The sequence below is a fragment of the Melozone crissalis genome, unplaced genomic scaffold (genome assembly GCF_028551555.1).
Source record: "Melozone crissalis strain CALT ecotype California unplaced genomic scaffold, PUWL_Pcris_2 ptg000006l_1, whole genome shotgun sequence".
In the NCBI taxonomy this organism is placed as follows: domain Eukaryota; kingdom Metazoa; phylum Chordata; class Aves; order Passeriformes; family Passerellidae; genus Melozone; species Melozone crissalis.
The window spans coordinates 29,444,205-29,467,846 of record NW_026535784.1 but is presented as its reverse complement, the minus strand read 5'-3'; the positions used below and the strand labels follow the sequence as shown (position 1 = coordinate 29,467,846).

Below are 23,642 nucleotides of genomic sequence, written 5' to 3'. Positions count from 1 at the left end.
CTGCAGAAGCCATTGACTGAAAAATATCCAGCTATGAAATCAAATCCCTTATTATGAAAAACATTATATTTGACTGCCAAGTAAGAGTAAATATTGTCTGTGCTTTTAAGGTACTTTAAATATTAATATAGAAACCTGAGTTACGTATCAATTTCTAATTGCTTGAAAGAACACTAAGGCAGAATTCTAGAGCAGCAGAAAAAATCACTTTTGCATGTCATTTTTAACATTGCCAATTTCTGACTCGTGAGCTTAATTCTCTGACTAAAAAATGCCTTACTTTCTTGATTTTAAAAGATCACAGCAAAGACGCTACTGAGAAAAAAAAAAAAGGCATTTGCAAGAAGGGCAGCACACCATAACTACAGCCAAAACCGTGAAATATATTTTATTTCAACAAATATCATTTAGCCTGATTTATCCACTTCCCTCCATGTTAAAAAAAAAAAAAAAGTTATTTTAAGAAAAACACTTTTTGATTTAACCCAGATAGAAGAGTGGATACAGGCTGTGTATGTAAGAAATAATATTGAATGTTTTTAACCAGTGTGAGTATTGCCTCACGAGCTGGGCTTTGGGAAATGCTGTCCAAAGTTCTACCTTGCAATACAAACTCCCCCAATTTTCTTAGAGTTCGTAGAGTTTAATGTGCCTGTTCGTACTTCAAACTTGATGGGCAAAGGAGAATTTTACTTTTGTAAACATGGAATGACTGCAGAAGCCTATTCAATACCGATTTTTAAAAGCCGAAATTAATTTCTGATTGTGGATTAAGTCTTGGGGGAAGATCCACTTGCGCGTGTTTTAGACAACACCAGGGAGCGACAAGGAGCCAGCGACGATTGCACAAACAGCGGGAGCTGCCATTCGGAAGGAAACAAACAGGAAACAGCGGGGCGGTGCCTGGCGGGCCGCACCGCCCTCAGGCGAGCGGGACGTTCGAAAGGCGGCAGCGGCGGCGGCGGCCATCGCGGCCATGGTAGAGGGCCCGGGCTGCGCGCTCTGCGCCGAGCGCCTGCGGGCGCGCCTGCGCCGGGGACAGCGCGTGCGGGCCGCGCGGGGCGGCGGCGGCGCGGTGAGGGCACAGGGACACGGACAGGGCGGGGGAGCGGTGAGGGGACAGGGACAGAGACAGGGACAGGGCTGGGGAGCGGCGCTGCCGGCCCGGCCGCCGGGACAGGGCGGGGCAGCTGCCCCGGGCAGCGGGGCCTAGCGCCTTTGCTCGTGGGTGTCCGCGGTGGTAAATGCCACCGGGTGTGGGTGAGAGCGAGCGAGCGGGCAGGAGCCGCCGGGGTGCCAGCGCTGGCGGACGGAGCTCCGGGCGGGGTGGTTGGTGCCTGCCGTGCCCCGTGGGTGATGGTGGCTGTCATCCGCGAATACTGAATTCTTCCTTGAAGCTGTGAAATATTCCTGTCAGCACCATAATATTCCAATTGCCGCAGTCAGATGTGTGAAGACGATTCTGAAGCTGTAGAAACAGGAGATTTGAGAAGGAATGAGGGAAAGCTTTTAGCATCGCTGAGTTCACTTAGGATAAACGTCAAAATACCATGTTGCTCGAGAAAACACAAGGGAAATTATTGCTAATCTTCCTTCTTCATAATCTCTTCAGTGTAGGCATGTCCTAGATGCTCTTTAAGGTCCCTTCTAAACCAGACCATGCTATAATTCTAATTTATGTGAAACATAAGAAAGTTACACATTGGCCTGCAGAAAGGCGGTTTCTATATTCGTTTTTTTAAGCAATTTTAATTAGACCAAATATTAAAATAAAGAGTGTGACATCTGGTTTGCAACCTTTCATTGACAGCATAAAATAGTTCGCTAGTATAAAGCTGCTGGGACTTGTGAGACCTTGTAGCAGATGGAGAAATCACTTGGCTGATAAGTGTGTAGGTACCGTCCTCTGGTTTTGATTACAGGTATCTTTTTTCCATGCCTCATTTTGCTCATCTTTAAAAGGCTGTGTGTTGCTTTTGTTGCAAGTAAATATATTGGATTCTGCCAGGCAGAAAGTTGGGGAATTTTTACCCACTTTTAGTGTGGATAAAGCATTGTAGGAGTTTGTGATTAAGGCACAGTAAGATAGTACTTCAGTGAAACAATTTAGGAAAGGATGGTTGAAAATACGTCTGTCTAAGATATGTCTTGAGACTAGTCTATAGGTTAATATCTTTCAGGACAGATTGTTGAAGTAAGGAATTATGCTCCTAAGGTTTCAAAAAGAAATCTCACTCCCTCAAATAGATTCGTTATTATTACTTTGTGCAGTAAAAGTCACCTCAGGGCAGCCTCTATTCATTGGAAAATGACCAAGCTAAGGGTCTTGGACTTTCTAGATTTCACAGAGGCTGCTGACCGTGGCTAAAGCCTTGGCCGCTGCTGAAGATTACACTGTTTAGGAGAGTTTGTACTATGATGACTGTAAGGGTTTCCCTGATACCAAAGAGGTATGAATTTAACTTCAAATATTTGAAAACACAAGTTAGTTTTCCATCTCAGTCATTTCCTATTCTGGTTTATTTTAAACAACCCTGAGTGGATTAAAGTTAAATAAACGTTGTTGCACAGCAACAGACTCCAGTACTTTTATTGGAAAGCATGAACTGCTTACATGGGAGCAAAATTTTGCTTTCTTCTTATTTTGATAACAGACAAAGTAAGTGTTATGCAAGAAATGTTTTTATTTTCCTACTTGACAGAATAATAACCATAAAACTCTCTAAATGTATATCATTTCAAGGTAATAATATAGTGGGAGATTGCATAGAGAGTAGCTCTGAAATGTCACTAACTAGCAGAAGCCTGGCTGATTTGCCAGAGTTGCTTTCATACATATTTGCATTGAAATGGAGTGCTGCAATTGAAGCACTGATGTATCTATCTGCCTTGCAGTCAGGGCTGTGAGGGCAGTGAGTCTGCAGGTTTCAGCAGGGTCAGAAGGGACCTTGGGGTGCTGGTCAGAGAGACCTTCACAGGCTGAGAAAAAGGGCTGGTAGAAAGTCAAGTTCAGCATTTGGAAAACCTGCAGAATCCCTGTCATGGAACAGCACAGTCCTGGCTGCTGCCCAGATGGGAAGTGGCTCTGCATCAAAAAAGGGCTCTAGGGTCCCATAGAAGCTGAGTCCATGTCACTTCCACATTCCAAGAAGAGGGACATCCCCATGTGGGGCTCTGCAGGTTGAGGAGGGTGATGCTTACCTCTGAGGAGCAATTGCAAGGCTGCACCTGAGTTTGCAACTCCGTAGTAATAACAAGATAATAATAGACTGGAGTGAGTCCTCTGGTATGATTAGCAGGGTGAAGCACATGGTGCTCAAGGAGATGATGACAGAACTGGGGTTTTCTTGCTCTCCTCAGGTAGCTGTAAGGAGGATATGGAGGAGACAGAGCTAGGCTCCTGTAGGGACTTGCACAGTGGGTGAGAAGCAGCAGATGCAGGAGACAACAGGAGTTCTCATTCAGTATTAGGAGGAATTTTCCACCACAACAATAGTCAAGCCATGGAACAAGGGCCCAAAGAGATAGGAGTGTCCATCTCTGGAGCTGCTCTGAATCTGACTGGACATGGCCCTGGGCTCTCTGTCCTAAGTGTATTCTGCTTTGACCAGGTGTTTGGATCAGATAACCTGTTGACATCCCTTGTAAATTCAATGTATTTTCATGTGCTATGGAAGAAAATATGACTGCTTCAATCTCACATTTATCTTCTGCTCTAGTCGTGTCCTACCTGCTGCTCATCTGCTTCTGAGATTAGACTTGAAACTAGCAGGAGGAGAGAGGTATCTCTGTGGGCTCAGTGGAGGCTTTTCTGTAGCACACAATACACTATGCAGCACACAATGCACTGTGCAAAATACTGAAAGCCTGTTATTAACATTTGAAGAAGGATATAGATCTGCAAATGGCAGAATTGACACTGACATGTTTTTAATATTCAAACTACCTGTTCGTTTTGCACCAGTCTGAAACTCTTATTATAAATTCATGACTCGAAGGAAAAGGCATAAAATTCCCTGATAAAAAAGATGTATTGTTTCAGTTAGGAAAAAAATTGAGGTAAGTTATGATAGCATTAGCAATAGTGACTGCTTCGTGGGTTAATAGTCCCATTGTTTTTGCTAGAATACTTAAGGAGAAAATAGTTAATGCTGTCCAAGCTGGAAAATCAGTACAGCTGCTTGGTGAATGTGTACTGGTGCTAGAATCTAAGCAGTATAAATTCTCCTTAATCTTTGTGTATATACTCATTTTTCAGACTGCTGCAAGTAAAGAGAACATCTCTGGTCATGATTTCCTTGTTGGACATGTTTACAGGGGTGTGGAGACATTGGGAAAAGAACTTTTTATGTATTTTGATCAGAAAGCTTTGAGGTAAGTGAGAAAAAGGCTTCCTATGCATTCAGACTGAATATATTTGCAGAGGTCATCTTGATCTTGCTAATGGCACTCTCAGAGAATTGAAAGTTTTAGAGAGAAACTTCTCATCAGCCTCTCTGCAGTACAGGCATACTAGATAAAATCACATGTTCAGATAATATAATACTTTACTCCAAGATTCCATGTAAAGGTATCTTGAAAGGACAGTTATTTATTGACATGCTTTCTTTCAAACAGGAAGTTGCATTTTGTGGAGTCAAAATAGTTATAATACATGCAGTGCATTCAGATCCCTGCAATATTGTGTAGCACGAAATAATTCTAAAGTTTCACCCTTTTACTTTAAAACTAGAAATCATCGACTCCTTACTACTAGTTCTCATTGAATAGCATTTCCTAGGCTTGATAAGCATGCCTTTTCTGTTTGTAATTAAAAAGAAGATTTACATTTTGCCCTTTTTCAGGACATCAAAGGTAATGAAACACTTTAGAACAAAATTTTATAAATGTCTTAATGCTTTTAAATGTAAACGTGTAGTGATGATTCTTTTCTTTTTCTAGTCACGAACTGAGAAGGCGCTAGAATAGCTAATAGTTGTGATTGTTAAAGTTTCTTTCAAACAGTATAGAGCTTAGGAAATGAAACCATCAGCTATAAAACTGAAGGAAAAATAATTTTCTGGAAGCATTTAATGCGTCACCATTTGTAAGCAAGATGCAAGAGTTTGGTTTAAAAGTAAATTTGTCTAGGTTTAAAAATAAATTTGGCTAGTTAAGCCTGTGCAGTACTACTCATGGCACTTGAGAATTGAAAATGGCTTTTGAAGATAAAAGTGATTGAAACAACTATATCACCTGATCTGACTTGTAAGAAGAGTTTTGGAAAGACACAGGTTTTTAAGTAACTCATAGCATTACTTTTTTCATGTTTTAAACAGTAACTTTAAGAATAGGCTTAATGACATGAGTCTAGCCCATCTGCAAATATTTAAAATGCCTGTCCTTCCTGGAATGTAGGAAAGCTGGCCTTACTGGAAACAGAGACCTGATATTGCATTTCTTTGGTCATTTATGTAGTTTAGTCTGTTAAATCTTCTTGTAACTACAAAATAATCTACTTTTTCTGGTATACAGTGTATAGGCATTCCTGCTGTCTTATGGTTTTTAGGTCTTGATTGTACCAGGTGAAATTGTAATAAATAAAATGTGTGAGATAATAGTCAGGCTTGTCCTTTGCTCAAGCATAGCTCCTCGTAGAATATTTTATAAAACTTAAGACCTCTTAAAGCATTACTAATCTGTAGAATGAATGCTTGAAAGGGTCTGTTCTTGTACTTTGCCATCTGTGCATTTTTCAGTTTATTTATTTTATTAATTTTTAATTGACTTGCAGGTTTTGCCGTGGTTGTAGGCAAAGAAAAGCAGAAAACAACATATGGCAAATACTAATTATGTTGTTTATGGTGTTACTGGATTTAGCTGCAATGTGATAACAGTGGTGGGAATATGGGGACTAAATTCTTTCTTTTCATACCAGGTGACTTCTGCCTGATTTAACAGAAAATTTTCTGGTCAAGTGGCCTCATTTCTTTCAGCCTTCCTGAAAGTTTATGAGTCTGTGTTGGAAGATCAGCATGTCAAGTGAAAAAAATTCTAAGTGCACCAGAAATGGTGCTTCTTAATGATCAGGTTTGACTTCTGTGTAATGAATTATGAAGACTACATAAAACCAGCTGTGTTTTGGAGGGATTTTTACTTGGGGAGCATTCTTTCTTTTTTGGGAATTGAGCATTCTGTAAGCTAAGTTTGTTGCTGTGTTACTGGTAATGACTAGAATTAATGTACATGCAAACTGAATTGGTTTGGAAAGGTTCACAGCTCTAAAAATAGACTGGTGTAGTGCTTGGAAACGATAGCAAAGTTAAAATACCTATAAAAACTCTTTCTTTCCAAGGATTCACTTTGGTATGAATGGTTCCATGCACATTAATCCTGATGGAAGCAAAGAAAGAAATGGAGCAGAACCAGTTTTGGAGATACAGCTTATGGAGGATACTGTTTGTTTTTGGGATGTGACAGTAGAGTATAGGTAAAGCAGAAACTAATGAAACAGTTTATTTCTTTTTATAACTATCTTTTAAGGTAAATGAAAAAATAATGTACAGATTGTTGGAGTCTATCAAGAAAAATCTTTCATATCATAAACATATCATATTTGTTGGTATGGTAATTGGAGTTTGTTACTTTGGTATCAGAGCTTACATACAGTTAAAGTAGTTCTATGCCATAGTGTCATTAGGTAGTGCTGAGACTGGGAATGAAAGTTGGATTTAATTCTATCCTTAGATCTGTATGCTGAAACCCATTGCTCTGTTAATTTCTATCCAAATCTCACTTCTTAAGAAGAGTAACAAACAACCTGTCACGATTACTGGTTTCAAGTTTTTATGCTCCCAAGGTTGGGTTTTTATTTTTTTCTTTATGGAAGCAAATTCTTATAATTGCTCTAATTTACATTAAGCAGATGTTTATGCCCATTAGCACTGTACTTCACGTTGCTTAAAAAAAAACACCACCAAGCATGATTTTAGTGATTGAGGCTCTTGAATGGAAATGGGCATGTAAATTCATGCAACATATATAAATGTATGTAAAATTAAAAAACACAAAATCTCATGTAAGCCAAGGCTTCTTGTATGGTATTTTTTTCAAATAAATATGGTTAACCTAATAATACATATCTTAAAATATGAATATATATTTTTCTAAATTGTGTAACTACTGTTAATAACCTACTACTACATCTATTACATAATTATAATTCTCTCAGTTGATTAAAGCATGGTGCTAATAATGCCAGGATTGAGGGTTTGATCCCCATTTGGTCCATTCACTTAGGAGCTGGACCTCATGATCCTTGTGGGATCTTTCCAACTCAGAATATTCTGTGATTCTTTGAAATACAATATATAAATTGATTTTACACACATATATATACACACACATGTAAATGTCATGTTGTAGCTAGTGGACCCTATAACCATACAGTTGGGTATGGTTGAGAGTCCAAACACATGGGCTTTCCATCTTGGAAGTAGTTTTAAAGCAAGGAGCTGGCAAATGTTTTTCAAGGTACTAGGAACAAAATGAGATTGGACTAGATGCATGTTCCATGCATGTTATCATTGACCTGTTTTTGGAAGAGGTGTTTAATGGAATTTCTGTGCCACTTCTTGTCACTGGTATTTTCATGGTTTCTGTTATCTGCATTTAATGTTCTAATTTGTCGTGTTGTTTTTAAAACCACACTGCAATATTAGAATATATTTAAAATAAAAATTAATCAGTGTATTTTTCTCTTCCAGAAATGCAGCTGAGTGTGAACAGAAAGTGAGGATGATGGAAAGTCTGGATGTCTGTTCTCCAAAGTTTAGCTTCTCAAGAGCAGAACAGGAGATTAAGCAGCAGAAGACCCGTATGTTGTGTGATGTGTTATTGGATCAATCAGTACTACCTGGAGTGGGAAATATCATAAAGAATGAAGCACTGTTTGATAGTGGTCTTCATCCAGCTCTTAAGGTGAGTGAATGTCTCAAGATGGTTAAGGACACCAAAATATTAAGAATTTAAATACATGTTTATTTAATATTTTGCTATCTTCTTACCTTTGTTTTGTCATCTGTAATTTCTTAAGGTATTCTTGGACACTAAATTAATGTTCTTTCATTATAACAAGAGGTTTTTGTCACGGCACTCGTTGGAGTTGATGAGCTTTCATATTTTAAGTCTGGCATCCTGTTATGCTGCCATTAAACTGATAGTCCATAAATAAGGGAAAGTGAAAAGTGCTCAGGTTTTTTTGTTGATTTACTACCCAAAATAGTTTAGGTGGTAGAGCTGATAATTTTTGCAGCTGCTTCTTCCACTTCTTATCCTGCTAGCTGGCATCAGTTGTTTTTTCTACCATTGTTTATCATACTTTTTCTGTTTTAAGATCCTCAAGCATGTTTTCAAACTTTGGGTGAGAAGATATTATATAAAACAGAGGATGTAAATGGAAACTGGAGAAGATTCGTAACTGAAGTTTTTTAAACACAGTATTTCGAAAATTGTTCATAGGATCCATCTGGTTTTTAATTTTATCTGTGATATGGCAGAGGAAAAAAAGTGTGATTTAAAATTTTGAGTTCTTAAGAAAAATAAATTTGGTTGATATGTCTCTCTCATTGTGATGCCTTTGACTCGTGTATTTTTCCTGAATATGTCTGAGAGGAAAGAGCTCTGATGATAGGTCATATTATTTTCATGAGGAAATTAGGAGGGATGTGAGACTTACTAACTCTGTTATTCACGTGATCATGAACTCTTTGGTCAGTACAGGGCAAGACAACTGAATTTTCTAGCACATGTTTTGCATGGTTGCATACATTGTTTGGTATGCAAGCCATGAGTTTTTGTATTATAGAATGTAAACGTGTACTGTGTTATTGAGAGGATACATATAATATGGACTCAGGGAATTATCACAAAACGGAGAAAAGCAGCTCCACATCAGTGTTCAAAGTGCACTTACCCATAGGTCTTCTTTTTGCCATTGTCCCTTAGCATTGTAATATTCTAAAACTCATTCTTGTCCTTCTTACAGGTTTGCCAACTGACAGATGAGCATATACGTCACTTGGTGAAAATGACACGTGATTTTACCCTGCTTTTTTATAAGGTACTGGCACATGTTCCTGGAGAACTTCCAAAATACTACTCTGGCATGTTAGCTGTGTGTGATCATCTGGTGAAAACAGTATAAAGATGCAACAAAGCAAGTGTTTCCATGAATAGGAATGTTGGTTTGTGTGCTCTTTAATAATTGTGAATTGTCAGATGATGGAAAGGTAGGGAGAGTCGTGACTGTCAAAATATGCACAATTTGGCCCAAAGGACTTTCACAGATGCAGCCTGAAGGCCAGTTCAGTCTTTCTGTGCATGTGCTGGTTATGCCAGTGTGAACATGTCAGAATTGATGTAGGCTAAGCACAGAGTTACATGTAAGGTAACAAAGATTACTCCTCAAACTGGGAACTAGACATTGTCCCAGGGAAGTATGAAGGTAGTTGATGTGGCTTCTTATATAAAACTTGAAATAGCAATTAAATTTATTTGGCTAAATAGTTTGCAACTTCTAACAACCTTTTTTTCCCTAACTCAAATAATGGATTTGGTTGATAAACTGAAATAAATTACAGTTTCTCCTTACTGCTATAACTTCAGTAGGACTTAATTTCTTCCTGTATAAACTCCATAATTCATAGTGCTCTTTAACTTTCCACCTTAGAAAAAGAGAAAATTTGACTTAATTCTTCTATGTTTTGTTTCTTTAAGCTGCAAACAAAAAAAAAAAAAAGATAAGGAGTAGTGACAATTTTGTCTTTTTCTCTTGATGTTCATGAAAGGCAAGGAGCTAGCTGTGCCAAAAAGAATTTTTTTCTTGGGTGAGGGCACCTAACATGCCTAAAATCATAAAGGCTAAAACTTTAATTTGTTTAATAGTCTGCTTGAATATCTACTTTCCCCCATCCACTAAAGAGTACTTTGGTTTGTTTGTAGGGAAATATTTTCATTTCTCTGAAATTCATAATGAAGTCTGCCAGTAAAGAGACACCTTGTAGTTCTGCAACAAATCTAATACTCAGAAATTTAAAGGCTTTTGGGCTGATAATAAACAGGTTATACTTTCTGTTCAGCCAATTTGAAAACTTCTGTAGTCCACACTTAGCAAGTACTCACCAGTCAAGTATTTTAAGAGGGCTAACCTCTCCTTTCATGTTAGAGACATAATGAAAATATGTTTATGAGGGATAGTGCTTGAATTTTTTTAATAGACTGTTATAGATTGTTTGCAGTCATCATACTGTATCATTGCAGATGCAAAGGTGAAGAATCCTGTTTGTGTAAAAAGCTGGATTTTTACACAAACTGCTTTCTGTGTAAACAAAAGCTGCTTTCGTTTGTTTTTTGCATAACTGGATGGGAAAAAAGCTACTCATAAGAAACTGACTGAAAACCTTGAGGAGGCAGCTGTGAATATTCATGCAAATATATATTAGCAATTTCTTCTGATTGAATTACTAGTTTGCGCTGGCACAAGAATTCTCTTTCAGCAAGACTGATGAATAAGAGCACAGTAGAAGCAAATGCACTGTGCTCAAAGACACCTGTGTTTTGGGAAAACTCCAAGGGTTTTCATACACTTTGGAGCTACAACTAGTGAACTCTGCCAGAGCTGTGCTGGTGTTACTTGGCCAGCTGAGGTGTCATTTGAGCTGAGCCCAAGGATTTGCAATTGTAGGGCAGAAACTTGGGTGGCTCTGCAGAGTTGGCTGCATCTCTACTGAGCTCTTCTTGTTTGGAATTTTTTTTTTCGCTGCTTTTAGCTGTAGTGTGTCTATGCTGACTTCATGGGTGTTTTGGGAATTGTCTCATAAAATGTGCCTGCCAGCTGTCTGGAGGCTTTTCAAGTCACTGCCCTTGGGCTTGTACTGTACTTAATTTAGTATGGCTTTCTGCCAGACTCTGGGGAGCTCACCATAGTGCCAGGTGGCTTTTCAAGTTGTTTGGCATGGCCAGGGCCAAGATATAGCTGAGCAACTTTACTGGGCACTACCCAACATTTAGAGAATCTTGGGAATATTTCTGCATTGCACACTTCTTTAGGTTTTGGGAAGGCTTATGAACCCAGATTGTAGCATTGCATCTGAGCTGTGCTGAGTTTTTGGGTCTTTGCGGGTGAGAGAAGGCGGTGTTTGTTTTGTGGTTTATGTTTGTTTTGTTTTCTATGCTGCATTGGTTGGAGTTCTGATTGATTGATCAGCTCTTCAAGAAGACTCCTGCAGGTGTCAGGTCAAAGGCAACTGGTGCTGATTCAGAGCTAGCTGGTCCAGCTGAACTCAAAGTTCCTAGCATGTATTTGCTCTCACCTTGCTAGCATGCTTTTTTTTTCTGAGTTTTATTTCAGTATGTGGAGAATTACAGACACTGTTATACCTGACTTGTCAATTCTTTACATAAAATAATGTGAAATATGGGGATAGCATTTATTAGTGTCTCCCTTAAGTAACTTCATCTAGCCATTGAGTTGACAATTTATGTAGTGTTTTTTATTTTCAGACTCATGTGAAATTGATGCTGAGTCTCTAACACGGACTTTGCCCACGTTCTGTTGCAGTGCCGCAGAGCGGGGTCCCCGCTGTACCAACACTACAGGGTGTACAGGCGCTCAGCCTGCCGGGAGTGCAGGGGCAGCATCACCGTGTGCCGTCTGGGAGAGCATGGCAGGATGACTTACTTCTGCTCCCGGTGTCAAAAGGCAGATCCCCAGCTCCTCAGTCTCAGGTATGATGGTAGCATCATGGTGACCTTTTTAAGCACCTCAAAGTGCTGTTACAGTAAAAGGACACCCCCTTTGAAACAGAATGGATCTGTGTGCATTTTATAACTAAATTAACTATGTCAGACAAAACCAGAACATATTGCAAGAAGAAAAAAAATTGCCTATTGGTATTTAAAAATGGTTAGAAGCTTCGATTCTTTGCTACTATTCTTTTCAAAGGTGTCATCTATTATGAAACAGCTGTCACTGTAATCAAATGTAGGAATTATGAAACAATTCAGAGTACTCAGATTTATTCACTGAAACTAAGTCACCAGAAAAGTTACCCTTTGTTCTTGGTGTTATCAATGTAAAGGGCATGGATGTTTCCATACAACTGAGTTGAATATAATGAAGTAGGAATTTCTCTATCTTTTTGCAGGATAGCCCCATCACTCCTGGCATATCTAGATAGCTGTGCATCTGTGCAATTTTCTTCTGGATATGGAATTATACTGAGGATAACCAAAACTTCAGTAAATTCAGAGTGCAGCAAATATTTTAGGGGCTTAGTACTTTTTCTTCCTTATAGGATTTTGAAAGCTTTTGCTATAGGTGTGCTACAGAGGCACTTTTGCTTCCACATAAATTGTGCTAGCAGCAGCTTTCCTCCTTTTATTTCAGGAAAGCAGAAAGTGCATTTGATATCACAAAGGGTCAAAAGGTAAAAGTTACAAAAATACCTTATTCAGACTTAGGCATCTGTTATTCTTGAAAATTTTCATCTGAGGCTTCAGAATTCTGCCTTTATATTCTCTGTCAGTCTAATACAAGATGCTGTTTCACTTTGTGGCTTTGCCTCATTACTGTGTGGGGGTGTGTGTGTGTATATATATATATATATATATGTTTTAGATAAGATTTACAGAACACAAAAACGCCTCTCCTACCTCCAAGCTTCTTTCAAGACTCAGATGTCTGAAGGGATTTTGCTTAAAGCTTAAAAAGATGCCTTTGGGTACAGATCAAATATCGAAAATTCCAGCATGGAAGATAAATATTTCACAATCTGATAACCCAAATTCGCTGTATTTTCAGAAAGTAATAATGAGAAATATTTTGCAAAAATGTAGGAAGACAGCATTCTTCTGTTGAGTCAGATAACTAGAAAACAGTGTCAGGAAAAAAATCTTTCTGTTTTCTAGAACAAGTAGTGATTTAGCATTTTGTTGTTGTACTTTTAAATAAACAATTAAAGAGTGCTGTATTTAAGTGAAAAATATGGTAGTGGTAGCTATAAAATAAAAAGATGTTTTCTTGTCTTGTCCTTATCCTAATGGTCAGTTCTTTGTTTTCTACTGCTCTCTTTTCAATTTTAAGTAACTGTTACTATATAAAATTATGTATAGCTCAAGTAATTTATTTGCCATTCCAGGCTTTTCACATTTAAAGACTGGAAGGGGCCAATGTGATTAGACTGACTTGCTACAGATAATAAACTGTAGAATTCAACCCAGTGGTTTTGGGGTCAAGTCAACTAGCTTAGGATTCTGCTCAACTGAAAAAAAAATTAGAAAATACCCATTATAAACTTAGCCCATCAAATTCAAATGTACCTTGAATTTAAAAAATAACCTTTCCCCACATATTTCATAAACTGGGAGAGGGTGTGGGAGTTATAATGACAGGATAGATGACCCAGGGTAACAACATGGAATCAAATTCCCACACATGATACACTGAATATATTCAGTCTAGTAATGCATTTTTTGATAACTGAGTAGAACAATTGATCTAATGTGAAAATACCCATTTTAACACTTACAGTTTGGCTGTTTTGTTTGCTAGCCACAGTATTTTGGTGAATGCTGTAATGTCTGTTTTACCTCTTAACAGCACAGACTCTGGAATGTCAGCAGTTCTCATTATCCTCCTTAGTTTTCCTTTTGTGGAAGATACGGTAGGTAGTGGATATCTTTAGTGGTTATCTTAGAGCTCTAGCCTCTTAAGTGATCATTATGGAAAAAGTGATGAGTCAAGGGAGTGTCACTACACTGCCCACCTACAGCATTTGCATTGTTGACTGAAGTGCTTAAATTCTTAGGATTAATAAAAGTCTCTGAAAAGTCCACAATTCCACAAAAACTATATAAAAATATATACGCTTGACAACTTATCAACCATTAGTTGGATAATACAGCACTTAAAAGCATACAAACATAACTTACTGAACAGGTAAATTCAAGCTACAATTAATATGCTGTCAGTGATTGGATACTATGACAAGAGCAGCCCCTCATAACAGGAAGCTGTAAAGGAGTAAGTATGATCTAAATCAGTCTATCAACATAGGATGTTATAATTTACAGGAAAATAAATACAACTAAATCTTTAGTGGTGTCTGGAGTAGCTTTGTCTCACAAGTCCCAGCTAGGCTCCTTAATTCTGAACAGGTTCCTACATTTAAAAGGCTTTCCAGCAAATGGTGACACACAAGAGACATTCTGACTTTTAAAGCTTTCAGCTGTTATGGTAACAATGTGGACTTATGTGTAGCATTTAAATGAGAACAAAAAAAATTTATTTGCTGGACTGTGTGATTTCTGCAGTTCATCTTCTAAGCAGTTCTTCATCCAGTAATGCATTTGTTAGCAAGTCTTGTGTACAAGAGATGGGGGGAAAAGCCCTAAAACAATCTCCCTTTCTCACCAAGCTTTTTGCTGCAGTACATGGAAATGGTAGGGAATCTGAGAGACAGGCATTGTCCTGGAGAGTACACCAGTTGATAATTAACTTTCTGTCAATTTCTTGTTTAAATATTTTTATTTGTTTTACTTCTGCAGCATCTGGAAAGATTTGGCCTTGAGGTAAAGAAAAGAAAAATCAAATTTGAACACTGACATGCTGTCCAAGCTCTGATAGGAGGCTTAACACTGCATCCTGCTTGTTCTCTAGCCCATGCCTCCCTGCACAGAGTGGTGTAAGGCAATTTGTAGGGGGAACGTCACAAAACACTAACATCACTCTTTTGTTTCACAGCAAACTGCCAGCTAGAAGCAGCCTAATTGGCTGGGCATATGGCAGGGGGTCATGTTCTAATGAACATGTAGCTCGCAAATCTGAAGAGGAGTGGACGTGTATGTGCTGCACCCTAATAAACAAGCCTTCTGCTGAAATCTGCGATGCCTGTTTGACTCCAAGACCTGAAGGTAGTGAAGGGTTGTCTGGCAGCTGTATTGGGAAAGAGGGGAGGTCTATGATTTCAGTGTAGTTTTTATGTAGAAGTGTCTCATTGTGAATCATATATATATAACTAGCTAACTTGAAGTCAGATTTTGAGGAAATCTTATACAGACAATATGGAAACTGTCTTGTCTTAAACCCTGTAAATGTCATCTTCCAACCTGGTGTACAGGAGGGATTCTGTAGATCAGTGTGTTCAGTGACCCTTTGTTTTTACTCGGGCAAGGAGTGAGAAAAATCTCAATTCTTTCAACTCTCTGTAAAATCCTTCAAAGTTTGCAGTGTAAGTCTGAATTAGAAATCATCAAAGGTCAGAAAATTACCTGTCATTCTTTCATGTGAACAAAAGCAATATATTTTAGTACCCTTTTCTAAAAGGATGCCAGGTTTCTCTGGGGCTACTTTTTTCCCTTCAAGTTCGGAGTAAAAATGATTCTGAACTTCTTACCTCAATTTGTTGTTTGTCTCTTGTTGGAGCTTTTAATGCTGCTATCTACATGAAATATTGCTTCATTGCTTAATCATTTTATGACTGGAGTGATGTGTGGAAAACCTTTATTTGGCACTAGCTATAGTTCATTTTCTCAGGTCGGGAATCAATAAAAGTATGTCTTTGTGCCTTACATGACAGTTGTTGGCAACACAGGCTAATCTTGCATAATTCTTCTGCCAAATCAGCACCAGAAACCTGAAAATTTTAATCTGTTCACAGAACAGGATTTACCAACTAACATTTATCCTGGAATTAATATTGTCACCTGGCCTTTATAATATATTATGCCATGTGCACAAATGCTTTACTTTAAGCTTTGAAACAAAACTTGTTCCATCTCCTGTACTTCTGAGTTTTACTTGTTTAGTTATATGCAGTTACTGAAATCGGGTGTGGAATTTGAAGCTGTCTTAGACTCGATGGAATACTGTTGGGAAATCTTTATTTTTTTTTAATATGACTTTTTTTTTGGATAGGAGCGATATTTGAATTTTTTTTTCAAAATAGGTTTGCTTACCTCTCTTTTTTTTAATCCTTAGGAGTCTTTCCCTTCTCACTTGCTTCAATGTTTGCTTTTTTTATGTTGTTTCTAAAGTTACCTACTGTCAGCAGAAAAGTTAGAATTTTTGAGGACAGGATACTTGGTCTGTAAAATTAGCTGCTGGCCCTACAGCCAAAATAATTCAGTCTGAAGACAGATAATTATTTACCATTACATTGCAATTTCCATGCTCCTTTGCTCAGTAGGAGGCTAAGCCAATACTAGTCTGTCTTAAAAAGTCTGAATGAAACCAATATGTCTGACTGTGCAGTAGGGGCAAAATGGAAGGTGCCTGGAAACAAGTAATGTTCCAAGTCAAATGTAGAGATTCTTATTTTGTTTCTGAGTGAGAATGCCTTTGGAGAGAGTGTATGTCTCATCTACCCATGTTCTGCTTAATTCCCTCTTTGTTGTATGGAACACACTGGATATAGTAGAAAAGGAAGGACTCTCTCCTGGAACACTGTGGTTTCACAGCTACCTAAAAAGATTGCACATTGGATGCCATTAGGTTTTTCACCCTTTTCTCAGGAAGGGGATTACCTGCGGTCTCCTTATGTATTAAATTGGCATTAAAAAAAATTATTCCTATTCTTTTGAAATTATTATTGCCCACTAGGAGGGCCTCTGATTCTGTGAAGAAACTGTTGTTTATATCACAAAGCAAATGTCTGGACTGCTTTCTTCTGAAAAGCCTCTTACAGTCAGTAAGTTTGGATTAACACAAAGTTTGGAAAGGATGGGAACTCTGAAATCACTAGAAACTGCAAAATCTTAATATTAATTTTTGTGTTAATAGTAAGGTAATACTTAAAAAATGGATAATGCATTGCTGCTTGGATGTACTATAGTCTTAGGTCTCCCATTACTGAGGTTATCAAAAGTTATTTTGAAAATTTTAAATGCTTTAATCTTTGTGTTTGGGCCAAATTAATTTTTTTATGGTTAAGTGTCTGATAGCTTTAATTTACATAGTACTGTTAATTGATTCTACTCAAGCAATAGTAATGCTGTCTTGAAACACATGTTTTACATGACTCTAAGAGTGCATGATTTTTTTATTGTAAGAAATTTTTTTTACTCTTATCTAATTTGTGACAGGTTTTGAGATGGTTCTGTAAATTTACTCTTTCATTCTCCAGTGACAATTTATGAATACAGATCAGAAATATAATGTAGCATTCCATGCAGATGGATTATAACTAAAAACTTTTTTCCTTAGTTCCAAAGATGGAGAGTTCTGAAGATTCTGCAGCCTTTAACACAAACTTAATGAAGTACCCTTGTAATGATTTCAGAAAACCAAGCACAGAAATAAAGATCAATAGGAAAACTGCATTTGGAACCACAACTCTTGTATTAACAGATCTTGGTAACAAAACTGTTCTGAGAAATGATATCCAGGTATCTGGTGGACATTCTCAGTGTGTTTTTCCAAAAAGCAATTGTGAACAGATCCAAAGCAATGCCTGCCAGTCAGAGGGAAGCCCAGACAAGGATTGCTCACCAAACGTAGCTGCCCTGGCTTCGTCCTCCTGTCAGCAGCCTGTCTCTTACAAACACATACAGAAGAAACAGAAAACTGACCATGTGCCTTTGGTTCACCCATCTAATACAGCAATCAGGTATGTATTCTCAAATGAAAGCAAGTCTTTATAATCCCATAAACCAACTTTATCCTTAAATATTAATTGAATACTGTGCTGTTTGGCACAGACAGTGTTGTCTTTGGATTTCTGCCAGAGGTAACTTATTCTAGGCTAACTATAATTTGATTCAGATTTCAAAAGCCCTGAATTACCTAGGCTGTCATTAGAAAAGTCCTGATTTTGGCATCCAGCCAGTACTGCTGTAAGCTAAACAGCTGTTCATAGTTCAGCTATTCCCATTGAATAGGCCAGTCTAGTTTTAATAGGTCAAGCACATTTCTACCTCAGGAGTTGTCTGATCTTAGCACTGTAGTTGCTATCTGCTTAGAGAGATCTTAAAATCAATGTGAAAGATTACAAAAGGAAGCTATCTGGATGAATGTATTCTAATTGAAGTCATTTGTCAACTGCCAGGTTTCAGCATTCTTCCGTGAGAGGAAGATCTGTGCAGTTACCTTGATGAGCTTCCCATCACTGTTTTTACTCTTAACTTCCCTCCTCATTCTGTATATACCCACTTCAATGCTCTACCCATACGTTTATTTACAGAGCCCTGTTCAGACACATCCATCGCCTAGTTAAGAGAAATGTGAGAGTCTATGGGGGCTGTCACAGAAAAGTTGGGCAGATAGTAACAACAGTAATGGGAGTGCAAGGTAGATGTCACATACAATGGTAAATTATGCAGGCTGAATGTGAAATATTGATGATTTGTTACAAAATTCTTCGTCATGTGTCTGTTCTGAAATACAGAAATTACTTCTTACATTGTTGAAGCACCGATCTCGCTGACTAGCCAGGCTAGACAGAACGAATACAATTCCTCCTCACACTTTCAGTACAGACTGAGGAACTGAGGCTGTAGGCAGGATAATTGTGAATACAGAGGACTGTAAACAAGAAATGAGATAGTATCAATCATGACAACAGGTTGTTGTGGCAAGTCATCAACTGAAATGCTTTTTTTATAGCATTTTCTTAAACAACCAAAACCAACAAAAAATCTGTTGGTTATTTTTATCTTCTTGTGTTTTAATGAGGTGTTGGAATAAAACTGCTGGTGTCTGCAGGACTGCAATCTTCCAGACATAGAAGACAACATAAAATTCCTAAGCTGATAACTTGACCAGAATGAATTAATATTTTCTTCTTTCATTAAGGTTCCATTTCTGCTTTTCTGCTCTATAAATATATTGGAAAGATACATTTCAGAGCATTAATCTTTTTCATGTCACTATTTTTAAATGAAACCTTGTGTATTTTAGATAGTCAGAAATTGTCTCAATCATGAGGAAGAAGGAAACTTTATCCCATTCAGAGAATTCTATTTCCTCCCATCATCTGGATTATTTCTTGTCCAAATGTGATTTGGAGCATTACTGTAACTTTTCAGTAAAGAGGGTGGGAGTCTTTTCTGTGAAGCATACAAATGTCTTCAGACTGGAGTAATTAGTGGTATTAGTGTTTTTCCCACTGAGACCAGAATGTTTTAGAACATACCAGAATTTGAGTTGGGCAGTATAACATCAGTACTAATATTTATTTTGTTTCATACATGAATTTGAGTACTTCAAAATAATTTAGGACATGGTGGGGAAAACTGGTATAGTACCTCAAGGGCAGCACACAGTCGTGTCTATTCACAACTCGCAGTCACTCAGATTTAAAGGCGCACACAATAGGGTGCATTAGAGAAGCGAGTCCTTTGTCTGTCACTGTGTGCAAAAGTACACTGGGTGAGCTATTGTCATGGCAGGAGAATTCTTTGACTGCTAGTCCCTTTTAAATTACACAGAAGTCATTTTGTCACCTGTCATTACAGCACACCTCAAACTAATGTGACAGATGCTACTCGTATGTTGAGCATGGGGCATCCTCGCTGCAGTAAACACAACCGTCTCTGCAGCCTCAGAGTTGTGAGAAAGGATGGAGAAAACAAGGGAAGGCAGTTTTACTGCTGCCCTCTCTCCAGGGAAACTCGGTGTGAATACTTCCAAGTATGTATAAGACTTCAGGACCTGTTTTTGTTTTTATAATCAGTGCTTGTTTCTGCAGCCTCCTTGGCCCAGTGACTTGTTAATCATGGACAGCAGATATATTCCATTTAAAGTTTGACATAAATACTGTTGCACACTGATTTGAAACTAAGAGCATAGTAATAGCTATTGAACTTAACAGTTTTAGTTACTTCTCTTAGTGTTGAGATGGCACCTGCTTGTGCAAATGCTCTTAATCTACTTCCAAGTGATGTGAAACAGATGCATAAGAAAAATACTGGTTCGAGGGAACTTGTAAAAGTTGTTCAGATCAGCTTCTTCCTGAAAGGACTATAACAAACTCTTCAGATCTAAAACAGATTTAATTTCCAGCCATGTTTCTGGCTAGCCAAAATCCTGACAGCCTCTTAGGATGATGATTCTGTAATCTGCCTGGGCAAACCCTCCCACTGCTGCATTAATACCTAACATGACCTTCCTAGCTGCAGTTGGTAGCCTCTGCTCCTTGCTACAGATGTAGATGTCTTAAAAGAGTTTGACCTGAAAAGTGATCTGGCAGTCATGACTATCAGGTAGTTAACAGATGGACTCAAGAAAGTAATGCCTAAATTTGAAAAAAAAAATATGTGCTAACATAATTTCAATTTACACCAGTCAAAGTGCTTGCAGTTGCAGTTGATGTTAAAGAAAAATCTAAAAAGTGTTCACAAAAGTGATAAAACTAATTTAAGTACTAGGAAGAATTTCTTCTATGGCATCCCCTGTAGGTCTTTTTCTGTTGTCCATTTTAAAATAAGGAATTCATAGCCATCACATGTGCCTGATACCTGTTTCTTTGGCAGTGGGCTGACTTGGATTTTCCATTTTGTAACCATGGCAAGCGATGTGTTATGAAGACTGTGTTGAAGATCGGTCCCAATAATGGAAAGAACTTCTTTGTGTGCCCTCTTGGGAAGGAAAAACAGTGTGGCTTCTTCCAATGGGCAAAAAATGGGCCAGGTATGCAGATTCTTCCATGATGCTCATGTTACAGTTACCTGCTCTTCAGGATGTCTTAAGTGCCTGTAACATTTGTAGTAATTTCTGTTTTCTTCTTTTTCCCTGTTCACTCGTTAACTAGTAAAAAAGCTCCAATGTAAAGAACAGATCTAGAAAGAGTAATTTTACATAGTCCTATAAAAATTAAACACTGCTTGTATGCAGCTTACAATTATGAAATAAACATTTAGCTTGCAACATAGTGTCATATACTATTGTATTTCTAATAAAAAATTGCACTGCTTCCTTTTTACATGTATTGTCTTAAATTGCTTTAAATTTTGATGTATTGTTTTAAATTTTCTTAAGTGTAAACATGTATTTAACAAAATGAAATAAAAAGAATATACTTTATTAAATGCCAGTCTGTGCTTTCTCAGAGCATAAGATGAAACAGCAATGAACTGTACAATTCAAACATTACAACAGTTGATTGACCTTGCTTAGATTTGGAAACATGACAAAAAACTTCCCTAAAACAAATAACATGACTCTTTGGTTTTCTAAATTATATATTCTAAATCCATGTCTTATGTTTTCTTCTAGTTGCTACTGAATATTTTTCCCCCAATCCATATATAGTAGATAATAAAATCTTACCTCGAGGATAGCTAGAACTCAGTTTGTTTGCTGGTTTTACCATTATTTGCTGAAGGGGTAAATAGAATATGGTAAGCTATCAAATCAGAAACAGAATTCTTCAGATCTTTAGAAAGTGTACTGTAGATAGCAAGGAAAATGAGACTAATGAAATGGTCATACACCATTCAGCTTTATACATCATTCAATTGCAACCAGTTTTAATTGAAAATAATGGGAAATAGTGTTGCTTCCCAACAAAATATGTGAGATGAGGTACCTTGCAAATGGTTCTTTGGTCTGTGCAAACACTTGTGGTATTTTGTTTTATGGAGGACTACTTGCTTTTCTTGAGAACATTGTATAACTTTTCTTGAGAACATTGTAAATCTTCCATTCCATGATGCAAAGGAAACTGCTTAATTCTTTTCCTAAGCAGCACAAATTCAGAGGCTTTTTTTCTTCCTCTTTTCAGTAGCGTTTGATACCTTTGAAATCTTTCAAAACTTTCTTTACATGAAGAAAATCTTTTTTAATCAGATTGTAGAAACTATAATCTTTGTTGGTCAATGGCCTCTTTCCAAATAATATGTCTCTTTCATGAGGTACGGAACTCCACCTGAGAACAAAACAAGCTACTTCACATGTGAGGACTTATTTTTCCATTGCCATCTCTTTCTGTGATGATTCTTGTTGCAATGATATGCTGCTGCTAGCTTGTGCTTATACATCTAAATCTTTAAAATTTCAATCTGACCGGTTCCTCACTTGTATTTGTACAATTCATTATGGTGATAAAGTGTGTGATTATTTTTAAATTGTACATGCTTTTGGATGTCTGGCACAGGGATTAATCTTCACCAGTTCAGTTAAAGTTGAAAAATAAAAAAGAAATACAACCATTTCTGATTACTTGCCTTCTATGAATGTTAAGATTTCTCTGAAGCTGGAAGTTAAATGAATTTTTCAAACTTTAACGCATGGGAAATAACAGTTGGGCTCTTACATATTTTTTAGCTTAATAGCGAAAAGAGAAGTGAATATCTGTTTAAATAAAATGCGTACAAATTTTAAAGAATTAAGTGCATTTATTCACTATGGCAATCACTTTTTCTGTTCTTGTATTTCTTGAATATGTTGTATATGGCATATTTGTAGCAGCCTAATTTTGCTATATATGCTAGTTCTGTAATGTCACAAGGTGAGGAACAGCAGACAGGGAAATCAAAGGGCAAGGACACCCTGAGCTTATCACAGTGAACAAGAAATGAAGGAATCTCACATGTTTACACTTAAAGAAAATAGGAAACTAAACAAAAGACAGTGAATTCTAATTCATTAGATGCCTCTGCAAACCTTACTGCTTTTGCCAACACTGCTTTTTAAATTCTTTTTTTTTTCTCCTTGGAGAAGATGGCACTTTGTAGCTTGTTTAACAAGGTCTGGCTGATAGCTGGTTATAACAAGTTTTGACCAAAAAAGCTGGCAACAAAACTTATCTTGGAATAGATCCCCACTCGACCTTTCAAAAAGAAACTGCAACCAAGGGTGCAAAACCAGATAAAAGTCCTGATTTTTGGCTTTTATTCTAATAGTTTACAAATGTGTTTTTATTTTTTCACATTGATTCATCTATCACAGTGCAAGTGATGGAACACACTTCTTTCAGGTTTCTATCTGGCTTACACATTTTAATGGCTTGTGTAGCACACAGTGAACTGTGAAGGCTAAAAAGAATAACAAGACCTAAGTTAAAAGAGGGAGCTATTTTTCACAAAGATTTTCTGTAATTTCTATTCCTAATGAAAGCAAATGTAAATCTTTTAGAAAAGAAATGTAAAGCTTTTAGAAAAATACAGCCCTTTCTAAAGGCCTTATGGTTCTGACACAGTTTTGTTACTTTGGCCTTTACCCAAACACAACCAAGAGAAATGGGATTATTACCTAACAGCCTACAGCACTGGCTTTTAGGAATGACAAGCTCACATAAGCTCCTTTGACTGGACGATTTTTAAAATGAGGTGCTGAGGACAGTTCTGTAATAAAAAGGAGACCTCCAGTAAAGCTGACTTCTAAGTACTCTTGTGTACAACTTTTAGACATTAACACTACACAGTGATAACATGACTCATAACAGAAACCTGTCTTTCACCTTTAAGCTGAAAACACATTTTATATACCACAGAACTAACCTCAATAAGCCCCTGAACTCAGCTGAGATACTATACAAAACAGGTTTTAGAGGATCAAATCAAGGTCACACAAGTTGTGGAGTAAAAATTTTAAACTTGGAAAATACTAATGCCATATGCCATAACCAGTTTCTGCTTTATTAGCAGCACTTTCATTACTGTTACAG

At 37.4% G+C, this 23,642-nt stretch overlaps 1 protein-coding gene across 1 annotated transcript; it reads left to right on the top strand.

The window, feature by feature from the left end:
* The first annotated feature begins 976 nt into the window (after window positions 1-976).
* NEIL3 (nei like DNA glycosylase 3) lies at window positions 977-22,171 on the top strand. The gene is made up of 10 exons (XM_054295862.1): window positions 977-1,075; window positions 4,259-4,374; window positions 6,335-6,469; window positions 7,746-7,959; window positions 9,026-9,100; window positions 11,600-11,766; window positions 14,783-14,952; window positions 17,243-17,645; window positions 19,492-19,666; window positions 20,509-22,171. Exons 1-10 carry the CDS (start codon window positions 977-979, stop codon window positions 20,683-20,685), a joined length of 1,731 nt encoding a protein of 576 aa, XP_054151837.1. The 3' UTR covers window positions 20,686-22,171.
* The last annotated feature ends 1,471 nt before the right edge of the window (window positions 22,172-23,642 follow it).